The sequence below is a fragment of the Salminus brasiliensis genome, chromosome 4 (genome assembly GCF_030463535.1).
Source record: "Salminus brasiliensis chromosome 4, fSalBra1.hap2, whole genome shotgun sequence".
Lineage (NCBI taxonomy): Eukaryota > Metazoa > Chordata > Actinopteri > Characiformes > Bryconidae > Salminus > Salminus brasiliensis.
In genome coordinates, this window is record NC_132881.1 from 33,368,010 (window position 1) to 33,385,918 (window position 17,909).

Below are 17,909 nucleotides of genomic sequence, written 5' to 3' on the forward strand. Positions count from 1 at the left end.
TATTAGTAACATTTTATTAGTAAAACATTATATTAGTAAAACATACAGAATTTGTAGGGATCTTATTGTTTTGTTTTTGTATGGATATTTCTCTTGGCACATATTATATGGTTGCAAATGCATATGTTGTCATTTTTCTCCCAGTTGGTCTCAAAACTGCATTGGCATGCATCTGGAGAGCAGTAAGGTTCGGTCTGTGTGTAAACACTCATTGGTTCATACAGCCTTGACCTGCTTCACTCTACAGCTATACTTGGCATTGCTATAGAAACAAACAATAAGTGCCCCTGTGTAAGCATGTTAAGGAGTAAAGCAGCTGAACTGAGAGTGCAAATAAGTTTGTGTGTGTGTGTGTGTGTGTGTGTGTGTGTGTGTGTGTGTGTGTGTGTGTGTGTGTGTGTGTGTTTCTGTTACTGGGACATTCTCAAGCTGCGACTGTGATTCCAGGTCTGCCTTGTCCGCCTACGCTGCCAGCGCCTTTTATATGCAAATCAATTATTTAAAACAACTCGTTATCAGTTTAAGGCATTTTACACTGTTGTGGAGGGGGTGGGGGGTGTATAGACTGAAGTACGGAGCGGGAGCTTGAGAGAGCAGGGAGATGTGAAGGAGCTACATCTGCCAGAAAAAGATAATAATTCATTCTAAACATCTGTGTGTTCTCTCGTCTGAAACACTGTTTGTGTTTGACGGATGCAAGTAATATTTTGAATAATTATTAATGATAAAAATCTGTGTGCATGTATATTATTCAGATCTGAAGAACATTCATTACTTGCTATTCAGCTATTATTTATTCTATTTAAAATAAGTGTATAAATAATAATATCAGTGCAAGGGGGCAACATCAGTCATTATTACTAGCATTGGAACTGAGTTTTACCTAAATTTTTAACATTTAGTCTTAAAAGTTTAGATTAGGGGTGTAATGGTACCCGCATTTGCATGAAAGTCACCATGTGGACGTTAAAAGAATGCACAGTACGTGGGACGCTACAGACAAATTGTTCTCGCAGTGGACCAAGATTTCTGACCATGATGCTGAACCGAATTTCACAAGTGCGAGTTCCTTCCAGAAACTGGCTCAAGTAAAGTTGGCATGGAGTGGCATGGTACTGGGGGAGTTGTAGTCTCTGACTCACTGTTTGCAGTAAAACAACTGAAATGTTGAGAAAGTATTTCACAGACAGTCTTATTTTTATTTTTTACAACTCCTGAGATCATGGATTATTGGACGAGGGCAGTTGTTGGACAACTGTAGGGTACGTGTGCAGAAACACGCAGGAAAAGTTAGAATGTCGTTAAAGCCAAATTGTGGGAAAAGTAATGGAAAAGGGATTTCGGAAAAAACTGTCAAATCAAGCCGCAGGGCACATGATTCTGTGGCACTACAGGTGGTTTGATTAAGCCACAGCTTTTCAAACTTTGCTGTCGACGTTCTGAAATGCAGAATTCGGCTTTTGTCTAGAAAATGGCTATCACACTTTGCTCTCCCTGAATTGTCTAGAATGTTGATGCCTGCAGATGTATGCTGGATGTTGTTGGTGTGGCAGGGAGATTTCAGACCTTGGGTGGGCCACTGCAGCAAAGACTAGGTTAAATCTCTCCTTTCTAATCACTTAATTAAAAATTTTTTCATGTATGTGGTTGCGCATAACATTAGTAGAACGTTTGAATGGAAACCTGGCTACTGGAACCTGCAGGGCTGTCACTGAAAATCAGTGGAAAGAAACCTAGCCGTATGCAATTTTGGGGTTTGGGGTCAAACCGTGAAGTCCAAACCGTGGTGTGAAGTGAACCTGCTGGAAGAAAAAAATCTTTATTTTTTGGGCGTCTACTCAGTAGACCCAAACTTGGCCTAGCTTACACAAGAGGATGACTAAGGGTCTGTTACTCCATGGCACTTGATCTGGTCTATTTGCAGAACCCTGATTGGCTCTGTGTGATTACTATTATTATTATTTTTTAAGGGGTAACTTATTTTAATCTCATCCAGCACAGTTGAGTTGCGTCAGTGTGGGCTGAACATGCCTGGGACGCTTGCTTTTTAGAATTATTCCAAGCCTCTGGACATGGCTTTTATTTGAGAATGCCCAAAATGGTTTGGGCCTGTTAGCTGTTGGCACATTGTGCCCCAGAGGCCCTCCACAGGCTCTCCCCATCATGTCACAGTGTTGATGTGATTAGGGCATGAACACCAAGCGTGAAATGGAGCCTCGTGAGAGGAAGCCTCTGTCCTTTGGACTGGAATAACAAAAGCAAGGTCTGGTGTGGTGCACGGCTGTGTCTGCACGAGATAGAGAGCAGCCATGCAGCTCTGCCAGGTGCTACTGCATTACTCTGCCCCCCTGTCTCTCCCTCTCTGTACTCCTTCCTTCACCTTCATTCAACCTCTCTCTATCCTCCAGTACTTGAGCGTAATAAAGAGCTGGGTGTGCTGTACAGTGGGGAATAAGTGTTGTCGTGTTTTGTTGGGGAATAAATGGTGTCTGATATTAAAAGCCTCCACATAAGTCATTGCAGTGATGTCATGTTCTCTCCCTGCTGGTTCGCTGCCATTTGAATGATTACATGCGAAGCGTGCAGCAAAGCGCAGCCTCAGAAAATTAATGTCCCAGGATATTAAACGTCAGCCCCCACTTCCTTTTGTTTGTTTGTATGTTTTTGAAACATTTTTCCCCGCTTTTCTGTTTTTCATCCTATTTCCAGTTGGTATTAAAATAATTCAAACCATATCTTATAACGCGGTAAAGACGGAACAGAAGTGTGTGTGTTTGTGTGTGGCTTGTGTGCTTTATTTATTAATTATTGAAATCAGTTAGAGTTATGAAATGAGCTTTAATAACACTAACCGTGAAGACGTTTAGCTCAGCTTGGAGAAAACTGTAGATACATTATATGGACAAAAGTTTTGGGACATCTCATTCATTGCGTCTTCTGAAATCAAGGGCATTAACAAAGACTTTATCCCGCTTTTGTTGGAGTTACTGTCTCTACTGTCCAAGGAAAACCTTCTGCTTGATTTTGCAGCACTGGTGTGAGGATTCGATTGCATTCTTAGACAAGAGCATTATTGACATGAGGCTGTTGGGTGGTCAACACCCCACCTTATCCCAAAAGTATTGGATGGAGCACCATCAGTCCAGAGAACGCAGTTCCACTGCTCCACAGTTGAACGCTGGGGGGCTTTATACCCCTCTAGAGCTGGCATTATGCATGGTGCCAATAGGATCATGTTGATCTGTGCCAGAGAGTCCTATTCTATTAGCACTACAGGGACTAGACAAGCTGTGTGTGCATCTGCAAATCTGTGACCGCAATGGGTGCAACTTAGTAGCTGAATGCATTTATTAGAAGGGGTGTTCACAAACATCTGGATTTAGTGTATGCTTGTTAGTTTACAAGTGGACATTGAGCTGTGAGTGTGGTCTTCCACATAATTGAATCCAATTGTACCCACTAGCGCCACAATATTGTCCACCCTGCCTCGCAGTGTATCCAGCAATTGATTGGCTGTTTTTGTTAAAAGGGCAAGACTTTATCTGTAAACAGGCGCCATGTTGAGCATTTCAAGAGAAGCCTCTTCCGGATTTGACATGAATTCACCCTGCACAGTGGAATTGTAACAGTATTTATGCAAAATTGACTGTAAATATTCACTGCTGAAGCTTAGCTTTTAACCAGTAACACTAATCCAGCAGTTTAACTGGCTTCATAAGAACATGCTGCACCTGTAGTACATTTGTAGCCCCTCTCTGTATGTAAACTTTCCACTAAACGGCCAAAAAAACGTCTTTTGTGTTCATCAAGGGACATTAGACCAGAGGTGTAGGCGCTCAACATGGAGTCAACAAGGTAAAGTCCTGCCCTTCAAAAACAAAAAAGAGCCAATCAGCTTGCAGGTAATGAGGAGGGTCAATTATATTGTGTAGCTGGTGGCACCCACCACCCTTGTAATGACTCACTATCAATGATCACTCACAGACAGGCGTGGTATGAGGATTTGATTGCATTTAGCGACGATCTGATCTAATCCTACCACTTTGAAAAGTAGAAATGGGAAAATTGTAAAAATAATGACAACTACATTTATTTTTTCCTTTATCAAATGGAAAAAGGTGTAGTTTTACAGTTTTCTATTTTTGATCTCACACATATTAAGTATTAGAATTTTGTGTTTATTAAAAGTACAATCGTACATATCAGGGCTGTATGTTTTGAACAGGTAGCACCAGTGTGAGAAAGGCTGTAGGCATTATAACATGAATTATTTTTTTTAAAATACAAAACTTCAACAATTATTAAAAATATTTATGCTCATGTGGCCTGATTTGTTACATAAACTGTGTGTGTGTGTGGGGGGGGGGCAGACAGAGTAAGGCCTGAATTTTAATGTTTATTTTGTGAACTGTCTCGATAATTTATTTTCTGAAATGCACAGAACTTTTCAGTGCTCATTGACTTGACTTCTCTACAAGATTAGTTGCATCAAAGTTCTCTAAAATTAGATCATTAATATTAAATATGCAATGCGCTGTCTGATGGGTTACCGCTGCAGGAGAGCAGCACAAGAACCTGCTTTCTATTTCACATGACTAGTCTTAATGGTCGTGCTTGGGCAGCTGGGGAAATAGTACACGCTACATAATAGAGAGAGTAGTTTACGCATTACATAACTAACAAGTGTACTCACCCAAATCTTTTTTTTTTTTTGCACACGTCTTGTTTTATAGTCACTCAGGAATAATTTCTCATAGCTGCACATAGTCTGCTCTGTGTATCATATGGACCATGCAAAGACTGTAAAAGACTTAAAATCTGTAAAGCCAATACATAAAAACATTATTCCAAATAATTAGTATTTCTATTGATCCATTTCTCACAAAATAGTGTCACATTATAGTGAGCAACCTCCAGATTCACGTTGTTGTAAAGTGGAGACATGTAATTTTATTTAAATGTAGTATGTTAGTACTGACTAGCTCTTCTTCTTTTTTTTTCTTTCTTTTTTTTTTAATTTACGTGTAAGCTTTCTTTTACTCACCCTAGTGGAGAGGCAGACCCCTCAGGCCTTTGGACAGCCATGTTTAGCTCTTCTCAGAGAATGGGATCCTAATTACCTGATGCCTTTTGCTGCTTTGAGGATTGCATTAAGATGGAGATATGCTTGTACTACCACAACTCTCTGATGATGGCTGTCCCTGTGTATTGACAGGCTGCCTCCATCTTTCCAAGTCTGCAGTTTCCTGCTTATTTCCCCGGACACAGGGCTTATTAAAGGTGTATAGGGGAGGTGGGAGGAGTCTTGCAGAATATTGGTTATCGGGTCTTTTAATGAATCCAGGCCTGTGCAGCAGCACAGCGCTGATGCTAACCCCATAAAGGAGGATTATGAAGGGGATCCATCAGGAAGTAATGGCTCGGTCTGGACAGCTCCACACTATCCTGGGCCATAATGGACCTGCTTGTTTTACTCTGTCTCTGTGGACCCATGCTGCTGACAGCGGCACTTCGCTGTTGAGACAAAGAAGAAAGGGTCATCTTTCTTTCTGTCCCTCCCTCCATTTCCCTACAGAGCTCTTTCTTCTCGCTTTTCTCGTCCCCTTTCTCGGCTCCTTATGTCCTTCTTGGCCTCTGCCATTTTCTCTCAGTTTCTTTCACTGTATCCGTTTTACTACTCTGACTCCTCACTTGTCTACTTCCTGGGCCCTCTCTGCTTTTGCTTTGCTGCTCTTGCTTCTCCGCTCTTTTCCAATGCAGGGCTGCTCGGTCACCTGGGTGACCGTGTGGAGGTGAGGGCGATGCTTGGCTTTCCCCCAGTCTTGCCCCACTCCTTTCCTTGCTTCTCTTTCCCCCGCACCCTTCAGAAAGGCTCTTTGTGGGGCTCTGTGTAAAGAGCAGGCCATTTATCTGGCCCCAGAACACTGCAGGAAGACACCCCAAACAAACGGCCAACACGAGAATGAAAGAGACACAGTCTCGCACACATGCGCACGCACACACAAATGTTGATTAGTATCCATAGCAGATTCTGTACACTTAAAAATAGAGGTACCAAAAAGGCTCTTTGGAGAAACCCTATATCTAGTTCCCTGTAAAAACGATCTTTGGAGCAATACAATATGTAGTTCCTCATAGATGTAAAAAAATGTTTTTGGAGCACTGCTGCATCTAGTTCTAAAGGTAACAAACTTGTTCTTTGGAGCAGCACTTTGCAGGTTCCTTGTATGTACCAGAAATAGTTATTTTGGAGAAGTACTACGTCTAGTTCCCTAGAGATGCCAAAAACTGTTCTTTGGAGCAATGTTGCATTTACTTCCTCATAGGCACACGTTCCCTAAAAGAACTGAAGGCTTAATTGGAGCAGTACTATATCTTGTTCTTAATAGGCATCAGAAATACTTTATCTGGTACTCTAACAGTGCCACAAACGTTCTTTCAAACAATATGTGGGCTTTTTGAAGCTGTATCGTTTATATGGTGTGTGTGTGTATATGTGCTATTTATTTATTTATTTATTCATCCATTCATTTATTCATTTATGTGTGTACACTACACTGACACTTTTCGAGGACACTTGGACACTTTACCCACACTTGAGACTTTATTTACACTTGGACGCTTTATTATGTTACTGCTACTTATTCATTCAGGCTGCTACACTCCTTTCATATATAGTGGTCATATTGCTGCTTCCTTTTTTATTTCTCTACTTTACTTATTCATATCTACCCTTTTTATATCTTATTATATTTTATTATTTCATTTATTCAGTATTGCTCTTTGGGTGTAAGTGGGACCTTAAGATCACAATCTTGTTTACCTGTATCGTGTATGTACAAGCATGTACAAATTTGAATTCTCTGACGGATGGTGTTTGTCTTTTCACTACTCTTGTTGGGGTATGGAGTATCTGCTCACATAACCCTAAAAATACAATAAATGGGTTGGTATATTCAAAGTAACGGAGAGACTTTGTGATTTTGAAATCCCACTAATGAGAAAGCATCCAAATGCAGTCACCGCCAGCTCACCATCTCCCCATGCTGTGGCTTAGATTTTCTTTGTTGTTTAGTCAGAAAATCACTACACAAGTCTACATCCAGTTTCCTAAAGGCTTCTTTGGAGCAGTACTACATGTATTGCTTTATAGGTGCTACGTCTGGTTCCCTAAAATAATTAAAGTAAGTGAGTTGAGCATTGCTGGTTCCCTAAAGAGCACCAAATATGGTTCTTTTGGAGCAGTTCTACTAAAGGTACCAAAAAGTGTATTTTGGAGCAGTTCTGCATCTAGTCCCAAAAAAGGTGGTTCTTTGTTGTTGATTGTTGTTATGTTTTCCTGGTAGAATTACCCACGCGTGGTTCCCTAAAAATCCTTTCAGTGGAGAGGTTCTGTTAATTGCACTTCTGTTAAGTGTAAAAATTAAAACAAATTTTTTTTTAAAGAACCTCAGCATAAAGTCAATGTTTCTTACCAAAGTAAATATTTCTTTAGAACCATACATCTACACCAGTAACCTCTTAGGAACCTTTTCTTGAACCTTTTTTAGTGTGTTTATACCACACAGACACTCCTGAATCTGCTATTACAGGAAAGAATACAGAGCAAAAGCTCTTAACAGTGTCTTTATTATTGGCCATACAGTGGGAGAAAAAAAGTATTTAGTCAGTCACCAATTGTGCAAGTTCTCCCACTTAAAAAAATGAGAGAGGCCTGTAATTGACCTCCTAGGTAGACCTCAACTATGAGAGACAAAATGAGAAAAAAAAAATCAGAAAATCACATTTGTCTGATTTTTAAAGAATTTACTCGCAAATAATGGTGTAAAATAAGTATTTGGTCACCTACAAACAAGCAAGATTTCTGGCTGTCACAGACCTGTAACGTCTTCTTTAAGAGGCTTCTCTGTCCTCCACTTATTACCTGTATTAATGGCACCTGTTTGACCTCGTTATCTGTATAATAGACACCTGCCCACAACCTCAAACAGTCACACTCCAAACTCCACTATGGTGAAGACCAAAGAGCTGTCGAAGGACACCAGAAACAAAATTGTAGACCTGCACCAGGCTGGGAAGACTGAATCTGCAACAGGCAAGCAGCTTGGTGTGAAGAAATCTACTGTGGGAGCAATAATCAGAAAATGGGAGACCTACAAGACCACTGCTAATCTCCCTTGATCAGGGGCTCCACGCACGATCTCAGCCCGTGGAGTCAAAATTATCACAAGAACGGTGAGCAAAAATCCCAGAACCACACGGGGGACCTAGTGAATGACCTGCAGAAAGCTGGGACCAATGTTACAAAGGCTACCGTCAGTAACACACTACGCCACCAGGGACTCAGATCTTGCAGTGCCAGACGTGTTCCCCTGCTTAAGCCAGTACATATCCGGGCGCGTCTGAAGTTTGCTAGAGAGCATTTGGATGTTCCGGAAGAGTATTGGGAGAAGGTCTTATGGTCAGATGAAACCAAAGTAGAACTGTTTGGTACAAACACAACTCGTTGTGTTTGGAGGAGAGTGAATGCTGAGTTGCATCCAAAGAACACCATACCAACTGTGAAGCATGGGGGTGGCAACATCATGCTTTGGGGCTGTTTCTCTGCAAAGGGACTAGGACGACTGGTCCGTGTACATGAAAGAATAAATGGGGCCATGTATTGTGAGATTTTGAGTGCAAACCTCCTTCCATCAGCAAGGGCATTGAAGATGAAACGTGGCTGGGTCTTTCAGCATGACAATGATCCCAAGCACACTGCCAGGGCAACAAAGGAGTGGCTTCGTAAGAAGCATTTCAAGGTCCTGGAGTGGCCTAGCCAGTCTCCAGATCTCAATCCCATAGAAAACCTTTGGAGGGAGTTGAAAGTCCCTGTTGCCCGCCGACAGCCCCAAAACATCACTGCTTTAGAGGAGATCTGAATGGAGGAATGGGCCAACATACCAGCAACGGTGGGTGCCAACCTTGTGAAGACTTACAGAAACCAGTTGACCTCTGTCATTGCCAACAAAGGATATATAACAAAGTATTGAGATGAACTTTTGTTATTGACCAAATACTTATTTTCCACCATTATTTGCAAATAAATTCTTTAAAAATCAGACAATGTGATTTTCAGAATTTCTTTTCTCATTTTGTCTCTCATAGTTGAGGTCTACCTATGATGTCAACTACAGGCGCCTCTCATCTTTTTAAGTGGGAGAACTTGCACAATTGGTGACTGACAAACTTTTTTCCCCCACTGTGTGTGTGTGTGTGTGTGTGTGTGTGTGTGTGTGTGTGTGTGTGTGTGTGTGTGTGTGTGTGTGTGTGTGCGCGCGCGCGCGCTATTTTCCGGAGTGGTCACTTCCGTGAAATGGTAAAAGTTTGTTTTGCAGTAGTAGACGTTTTGATAATTTACAGAAAGAGAGATTGTTAGTCTATACAAGCAAGCCCCACACGCACACTGAGTAATTATTTGTGAGAAAAAGCGTTGTCCCGGCTGCACATTAATTCTGATGTTTCTTCTACTGCTTGTGCTTCTATCCTCTCTTCATCTCTTTCACTTTTTTCCTCCCTCATTCTCTCCATTACATCTCCACTTTTCTCCCACACACTTTCCTTGCCCCCCCCCCCCCCCCCGTGACCCTGCCACCTCCTCTTTGTTTCTCTCTGTCTTCTTCTTGGCTCTCTGCAGAAGTCTTCTGATGCTGCTTTGCCCTCGGCATCCTCCCCCTCCTCGCAAGCAGCCGAGAAAAACAAACTGGAGGTACTGTAGTGCTGTGTGTACCGTGTGCTGTGACCATGCTGTTTGTTGTGTGCTGTACCTTTCTTTGATGAATGAATTCAGCTGTTGTCCTATGTTGGGCTGGGTATTAAAATCTCCAAAATTATTTACTGAAGAAGGGAAAAAGCTCATGAAATTGTGACACAATGTAAAAACCATTTAATTCAAAATTACATAAAGAAAATATATCTTTTTTATTTCTATATATTTTTTTTTTTAAGGGATGCCGATACAAGGATCGGATATCGATCCCGATACTAACAAGTCTGAACCATTTTTACATAACCCGATTCTCGCACCGCCGGTGTTCTAGGCTTCATAACTTAGAACCAGAGTAATTTACAGATGTGATGCACACATAGCAAGCAGCAAGTGTGGTGCTCTCAGCCTGTCATAATCTCTCTAACTCAGCTTGTCTTCCATATAAGGAGAACCGAGAAGTCTCACAGACTTTCAATTTCAGAATAAAGGTCCTGAGCCCAGACAATACTGTGCCATGGTCCAGCACAATCATTACAATTTAAATTTTAGTGACAAATAGAAATTGGGTTAATTTCTATCTGTGTTAATGTGTTATAGTTTAAACAAAATAAAGTTTAGGTCTCTCCCACATGGTGTGAGAGATGGTTTATTAATTCAACAATGGTATCTGGTCGGTATCAGCCGATACACAAAGCTCATGTATCGGTATCTGTATTGGAGCAGAAAAAGATGGATCGGTGCAGCCCTAGTTTTTTAATAGGTTATAGTATCAAATGAATTACTTCAGTACTCACATATTTTGCAAATTCAATAACAGGTCATAAATGTAATATTTAGATCAGATGTCTGCTGAACAAAAAGCTTGCACAGTTAGAAATGGCAGTGTCTCCAAACAGATCTACTGCTGTAGTTTAATCTACAGTAATTGCCTTTAACACATGAGTAGAGTGATTTTCTTATAGATATGGACAGAGAGGTTTAAAAGTAACTTTTGTATGAAAAAAATGCTACCAAGATTGCATGGAACCCAGATTTATCTATGTTGCTACTGCTATCAGAACGTTTTGAACATTACGCAGTCCTAGTCCTGTTAGTTCTGAATGATAACCATAGGCCAGGGGGAAAAAAGATAAGATCTTCTTTTCATATGCCAGGACAGTCAGGAATACAGATACCTAACTTGCAACTCACTTAAGTTGACCTTCACTTCAAGAATCCAGGATGCTGTTTGATTGACAACCCTAGGAGTCGTATGAAACCCGTACAAGTACATAAACAACTAGAGTTCTGCTTTTTTTGCTACTGACCGGCAGAAGTAATATGATGCCCAGTGGATGATGAAGTCCTACAAAATCCTTGAGGAAAGCGACTCTCCTAGACTGAATCTGAGGCAGCCTCGGGTAGCGCCACACGAACCGCATGCATAAGAAGGGCTTGCAGGCACCAGTGAACTTCATAATCCATGTAGGTTGGCAACTCAGTGGTCGCAGGAGCCTGCTGGAAGAAACACACCATGTGCTATGCTTGGAGGAGGGTAAGGGAGCATCGTTTGAAAGTGCAGAGTCATGCAGCATAATGAAAGCCATGACATTCTGCAGTGGGGAAAAAATGAAAGAGCTCGGTGGAAGTTTTATTTTAAAGTCTGATATATATATATTTTTTTTTTTTGTTACTTGTCTTTTTCTGATTCTGATTGTCAGAGTTGATGCAGAAGTCCAGTATGTATTAGCAGCAGTTAGACTGTAGGGGTTGTTTCAAATTGTAGCCGATGCAGTATTTCCCGTTTAGCGTTGTCATTACTAATCATCAAATGAAAGAGTTGGACCTGAAATTCCATTCACTGAAATGGTAAATTGAATCACACTTTCCATCATAAGGCTATAAAGGTGACCTGCACAGCAGTCTTCGGTCTGATATTTCTAGGTACCCCTAGGCTAGAGAGTGGCAGAGATTTCTAATGAGCTTACAATTCATCAGCAGCCCATCAGAATCAGTGTCTCCAATGCTCCTGTAATATCAGTGCTAGTTTATCTAAATGGGGTTTTGGTTTGAGAGGGCAACATTGTGATCAGTACCGAAACAATACTATGATGCAGCAAATGATTGTTCGGAAGAAAGAAAAAATATTATTATTAATTTAAATTTTAATTAGTCACACAAGTCCCTCAAGTTTTAATGCATATACATTTTTAAAATGTGCGTTTTTGTGTTTTTTGCTGCAGGGAAGAAAACTATTTGAGTGGTATGAGGTTATAGTTCAGTTCCTTCAATTAAAAAGAAATTATTTTAAAACTTGAATATGTACCACCAAGACTTTAAAGGAAGATCTCACGCATTTTTAATATATATATTAATAATTCGACTGTCGAGTGTGAAATTCTGCATTATAGGAAAATTTAGGGCTCTCTAAATGGTTTTAAAGCAGTAGTGATGAGAACTAAGGATGGCAATGTCTTTAATGCAAATGTAGCCATTGTATTTCTATCCCAAATGAACTGTGAAACTGCACATCCTTATTGGTTTTTATAAAATGTTGATAATTGTAAGAGAGTCATATAAAATATCAGTTTCCTTTCGGCACTATTCTAAACGGCCTCTGGATGTGTACAAATGTTTTAGATCAATCCTTTATTGTGAAACAAAACTGTACCTGTCTGACATCAGGCAATATATTTCTAAATAATTCATGTAATAACTTTGCAAGGAAGTTTTTAGAAGTATTGATTGATGTCTGGTTTCTATCACTGCTACTATAAACAAGTCTGACTGAATGACCTTGTTTATGTCTGAACTATTTTATAATGCAGAGTTTTGTTTGTTTTTTAGTGCAATCCTGTTTAAGGTTTTCAGAGTTTGTATCCGATCTGATTAGAGCTATAGGAGAACTGGTCCAGGCTGCGTGTCTGGGGTACCAGTGACAGCTGTGGTAATGAGTGATGCCACCAATCTTGGACACAGTCTCTGGGCTGTACAGGATCCAAGCTGTTAACATGCATCACTGTGAGAAGAGGATGTCTGTCATATCAGCAGGATGTTTGCTGCCCGATGTTGTTGGTATAATAGCTTGACCTGCAGAAGCTTGAAGGGTGTCCACTGTGCTTTACACTGCGTCTGGCGATCAATAGGAAAGAAGCAGAACTGAAACTGACAAGCTTGCCCTTTCTTTTGTTAAAGAGAAAACTAGATCATATTCCTTATTTGTTAAGGTAGAGTAACCTCTGTGTGTAGATAATTGACTTCTCTTTAACGAAGGTTCACCTAAATAGCCCCTACACCCAATTTCTAGCCTTTAATTTAAACTGATACTCAATACTCCTAACCTAAACGGCCTGTTGAAACTCAACAGGGCTACGGTTAAACAAATTTGAGCATCTAAAGAGAACCTATGGGGACCTTCTAAATATAGTGTGAGGGGAAGCTTGTAACAGACAACTGCATATAGATTACCTCGTATGTTACAGTGAACTTTTTCAGTGAAGAATCCTGGTACACAGCTGCTGTTCACTTTTACCAACTGACCAAACCTACAGCTTGTATTCTCAATCAGTGATCTATCTAGAAGTCAGGACTTTGACAAGGCTTAGATGCCCCTTATCTATTTTTAATTACAACCTGATTGGTGGATTTTTCTATCACATCGAACATGTAAATCCAGCTCTTGAAGTTGCTCAAAATTAACCATTTTGTTTCCAACCAAAACTGATTGTTGTATTAAATTATTCAAAATATTGCTGCAAATATTTACCCAAACACTATGATTACATTTAATAATAATTAACTAATTACAGACATTGATTTTTCAGTCCTCAAAAATCATTAGACCTTCTCTGAAGGCCTAGAAGCCCTGAGGCTTCTCCATTGCTGTTTTGAAGCACATAGAACTAGAAGTCTTAGTCACAGGCCTAAGTGTCAGGTGAGTGTTAGACCCCAGGATATGCACAGGTTGAGAGTGGTCAGAGTATTGTCCAACATGGTGGTGTCTTTGTGTGATTGTGAAGAGAAAGGTGTGCACGAGTATCTGTGATGTGTGTATTTAGTTCTGTTGCTGTAGTGAGTTTGAGGTTAGGGGAAGGGTGTGTGTGTGTTTGTGTGTACTGGTCTGGGAGGAAATCAATAGTGCAGCTCTGTCAGCATGCAGAGGGGAAATGGAGTAATCGATGCACTGGTAAAAAGCTCCAAGCGGCCGATGCACTCCTCTCCTCCTGCGTCCTGTTCCTGCTCTGCTCCCTCCCTTTCTCATAATCACAGCGTCCCCATTTTCTTGCCAAAAAAAACAACCTGCCGGGGCTCGCTTTCACACCTGACCCGGTCAGTTACTCAGCGTTGCAGTGTTTGGCTTTATGCGTAAGACATCGATTGATTCACAGAGGAGGAGAGTAAAGGCAGAGCGGGTCTAGCGTTCGATACCGGTATGGGCCTTTCATAAGCTCACTGTTAGTCATAATTACTCTGCCTCTGCTGGACGGCCTGCTTATGTGGCTGTTCAACTCCCATTAGGGAATAGGAGTTTAATGGCCATCTGAAAAAAAAACTTTGAATATCTTTGAAAAGTGTGTGGAAAACTCCTACACTCAAGCTGTTGAAGCTTAGTCGAGTTTAATTTACTTTGAGATTAGCTTGGATTTTATCTGAGTCAGTCCTTTATCCCTTACAGACACCTGTGAAAACGACAGCGTTTTTTAACCTCAAGCCTAAGTGTGTGCGTGTATGTGTGTGTGAGTGAGAGAGGGAGAGAGCGAGTGTGATTATGATGAAGGCCCAAGAGCTGCTAACGCTAACACTATTTTCTGCATGTTTATTTTAACAGAAGGAGAGAGAGAAGAAGAAGGAAGAGAAGAAGAGAGAAAAGGAAACAGATAAAGGGATCAAGCCCACAGCTTTCGACAAGGTAATCCAGAACACATTGTTGTTAGTACCATTCTGACAAAATGTTTTTGTTGCTGAAATGACATCTTAAGCTCAAGGCTAATGTGGAAAATATAACGTGAAGATAGGCCGTAGGGTCAAGGGGATTCTTTTTACCCGTAGAATATTGTCAGTTGCTGAAAATTGTGATAACCTGCAAGAGCAGTGCTATTTGTGGTAAGAAAATTGGTATGTGGTGTTGGTGGAGGTCTCCATTGTTGTGCTTCTACAGTGAGATTCTCATGGTTAGGCTGACAATGTATGAGGGTTAGAGTAAGAGCTCCTTAGATTTAAATGGCAGGCACAGGGCATGGAGTTGTATTGCTATTAGAGCATTAGTACAGACATCCCAGGGTCCTCCCACAATACAGTTGGCTCATGGATCAGTTTCAGATGGGCTAGAATTAAGCCTGTCACCACAATTAAGCTGTCGACTTATTAAACAATTTATGGACATGACCTTGATCGTTTTTACTTGTTTGTACATAAAAATAAACATCAGCAATACGTTAGGCAGTCATGTAGCCAGTGACAAAACAACAAATCTAAAAGCTAATGTTTGTTGTTGTTGCATCTCACTTATAGCTAAAATGTTGTCCCAAAGTCTGAATGTTCTTAATAATAATAAAATAAATAAATACGTTTATTGTCACTAAATGGACACAGGTACTGAGACCTGTACTGAAGACCTGCCCCCCGAAGAGTATTAAAAAGTTTATCCTGCTTCTGTTGGAGTTACCGTATCTACTAACCAGGAAAGTCTTTCTACTAGATTTTGGAGCATTGCTGTAAGGATTTGATTGGATTGGATTTAGCGACAAAAGCGTTAATGAGGTCTGGGATGTTGGATGTTGCAATTGGCATGGTGCCAATAGGTTCATGTTGATCTGCTTCAGAGTGTCCTATTCTATTGGCAGTACTACTCTACAGGGACTAGATCATGTGTGTGCGTGTGTCAGCAATGGGTGCAACTTAAAGTAGCTGAATGCATTTGTTAGAAGGGGTGTCCACACAAGACATGAAGTGTATATTGTCTAAAACAAATGAAATCATTATCGTGACAGGCCTAGCTGAAATCGCCCCAACAATACAAATTGTGTAGTAGTATCATAGTGTTTAGTAAAAGCAACCAGGTGTTAAAATAGTGTTTAAAAAAAAAAAACTAAAAAAACGTCCACTTCTCCCCCCCAGGCTCCCCTTTACCTCTCTTGGACATGCACACAACAAGTAGTCCAGCAGGGATGCGTTTGATTTGGCTGTCAGTGCTGTATACTGCTAGCTGACTGACTGACTGACAGCAGAACTCTGGTCCTGTGACCAGAGAATAAAGCGGGAATGCAGAGCAAGCTGTACAAGCTATGTATCTTACAGCAGTATGGTTTTATTTATTTATTTATCTTATTTTCATTTTTCTTTGTCTTTCCTTTATACTTCTACGTATTTTGTTCATTCGTTTCAGGATGGAAATTCTTTCTGCACATTGTTTTGTACACACACCTGATTTATTATTACATTCAATTCGGTGACTGAGGAGATTGCTTGCTGTTGCAGACCAGCTAGATAGGCAGCTACCCTGTGTGTTTTCATGAAGCTAAATGAGTTCATCCTAAATTGACCCATGGGAACAGGCTGGAAGAAATTTGAACTAATAATATAATTAAAGGTGTTTATAGAAGACAGAAGGTAGTCCATTTGTGTGGGTTGTTTTGTAGGACTCTGCACTGGCAAGAACAATGGGATCTGAAGACAGGGCACAACACTGCAATCTAGGAGCCAATTTTAAACACAACAAAACATTTACCACCCCTCTTTGAACTAAGACCAATATAGTCCTGAAGCAGGAGTCTGATGCAGTGCAGTAATGCAGAGTGCAGGAGGAGACCTGGTGTGGGAGGAGCTGTTTTTTCATTTGATGCTTTCTCTTTCCATTTGACTTTGGATTTAATCGCCGCTCATATTTCAGTGCTGCGCCGGCCTGTGTTAGGAGCAAGCAAGTGCAGACCCTTACAATGATATTCATAGCCTTTACAATCATCCCTGTGCGTGTATGTGTGTGTGTGTGGTTAGTCATGCCCCTGTCTGACCTCAGATTGTGTGCAGAGTGGTCTGACAATGGTGTGTGTGTGTGTGTGTGTGTGTGTGTGTGTGTGTGTGTGTGTGTGTGTGTGTGTTGTAGTGGCCTGGGTCAGTGTGTAGATTGATTAAAATGACACTCTAGCTTTGTGTGTGGCGTGAGCTGTGCTGGGCAAGTGACAGCAGTGAAAAGAATAACAGCAGAGAGGGAGAGGGAGAATGGTAGTGGAAGAATGAGATTTATTTAATTTATTTATTTATTTATTTTAATTACTGGGTTACCTATTTGAATTGAGCGTAATGAATTGGGGTAAAGAATAACAAAATGAACAATAATAAAGGAAGTGGAACATAAACTGTCAAAAGACACTTTGAAGCCAGTGACTGAGAGCAAAGGCAGGTATTTTTTTTAAGTACGAACACTGCCTAGCATGGAAAGGTTAATACTACCTAATTACTTTCTTATTAATGAAAGTTACTCTAAATAACATGAACTGTATGAATAATGGCAGAAAATACCAGAGAGCAGCCAGCTAAATGTTCATACCACAAAGGTTGGTGATTCCGCTGGTATCGGTTAGTGATCCGTTCATGAAAGTCACCATTATTTTGCACTTCATACAACAGCATTGCAAACCTTTTTGCATTGTGATGGATTTTCGCATATAACATAAGATGCTCAAAGAGACTGAATGAATGTGTTAATGATTTGTCCTTAATCATGAATTGTAAGAAGCACCGAATTACAAAATGGTTAATTGTATATTAACACTGTTTCATTCATTCATTGTTTCACAATGGTCTTGCATTCTAATTACACTATGTGGACAAAAGTATTGGGACACCTGTTCATTCATTGTGTCTCTTCCAAATTCAAGGGTGTTCATCAGAGAGTTTATCCTCCTTTTGTTGGCGGAGCTTTCTACCGCCCAGGGAAGGCTTTCTCTGAGGATTTGATTGCATTCAGCCACGAGCGTTAGTGAGGTCAGGGTGTTGGATGATCACCACCCCACTTCATCCACAACTCCCCAAATGATCCCAGAAGTATCAACTGGAGCACCATCATTCCAGAGAACACAGTTCCACTGCTCCACAGCTCAATGCTGGGGAGGGCTTTATACTCCTCTAGTCCACGCCTGGCATTAGACATGGTGCCAATAGGTTCATGTTTATTTGCTCCAGA

The 17,909-nt window shown here is 40.7% G+C and overlaps 1 protein-coding gene across 2 annotated transcripts in view; it reads left to right on the top strand.

Moving 5' to 3' along the window:
- The window catches only part of smap1 (small ArfGAP 1), a 94,128-nt gene that overhangs the window by 36,147 nt on the left and 40,072 nt on the right, over window positions 1-17,909 (top strand). The window contains exons 5-6 of one of the 2 annotated variants that reach the window (XM_072678107.1): window positions 9,677-9,748; window positions 14,556-14,636. In XM_072678107.1, coding sequence (XP_072534208.1) covers window positions 9,677-9,748; window positions 14,556-14,636 — 153 coding nt within the window. The remainder of the gene's footprint in view (window positions 1-9,676; window positions 9,749-14,555; window positions 14,637-17,909) is intronic. The other variant, XM_072678108.1, reaches the window with a different exon arrangement.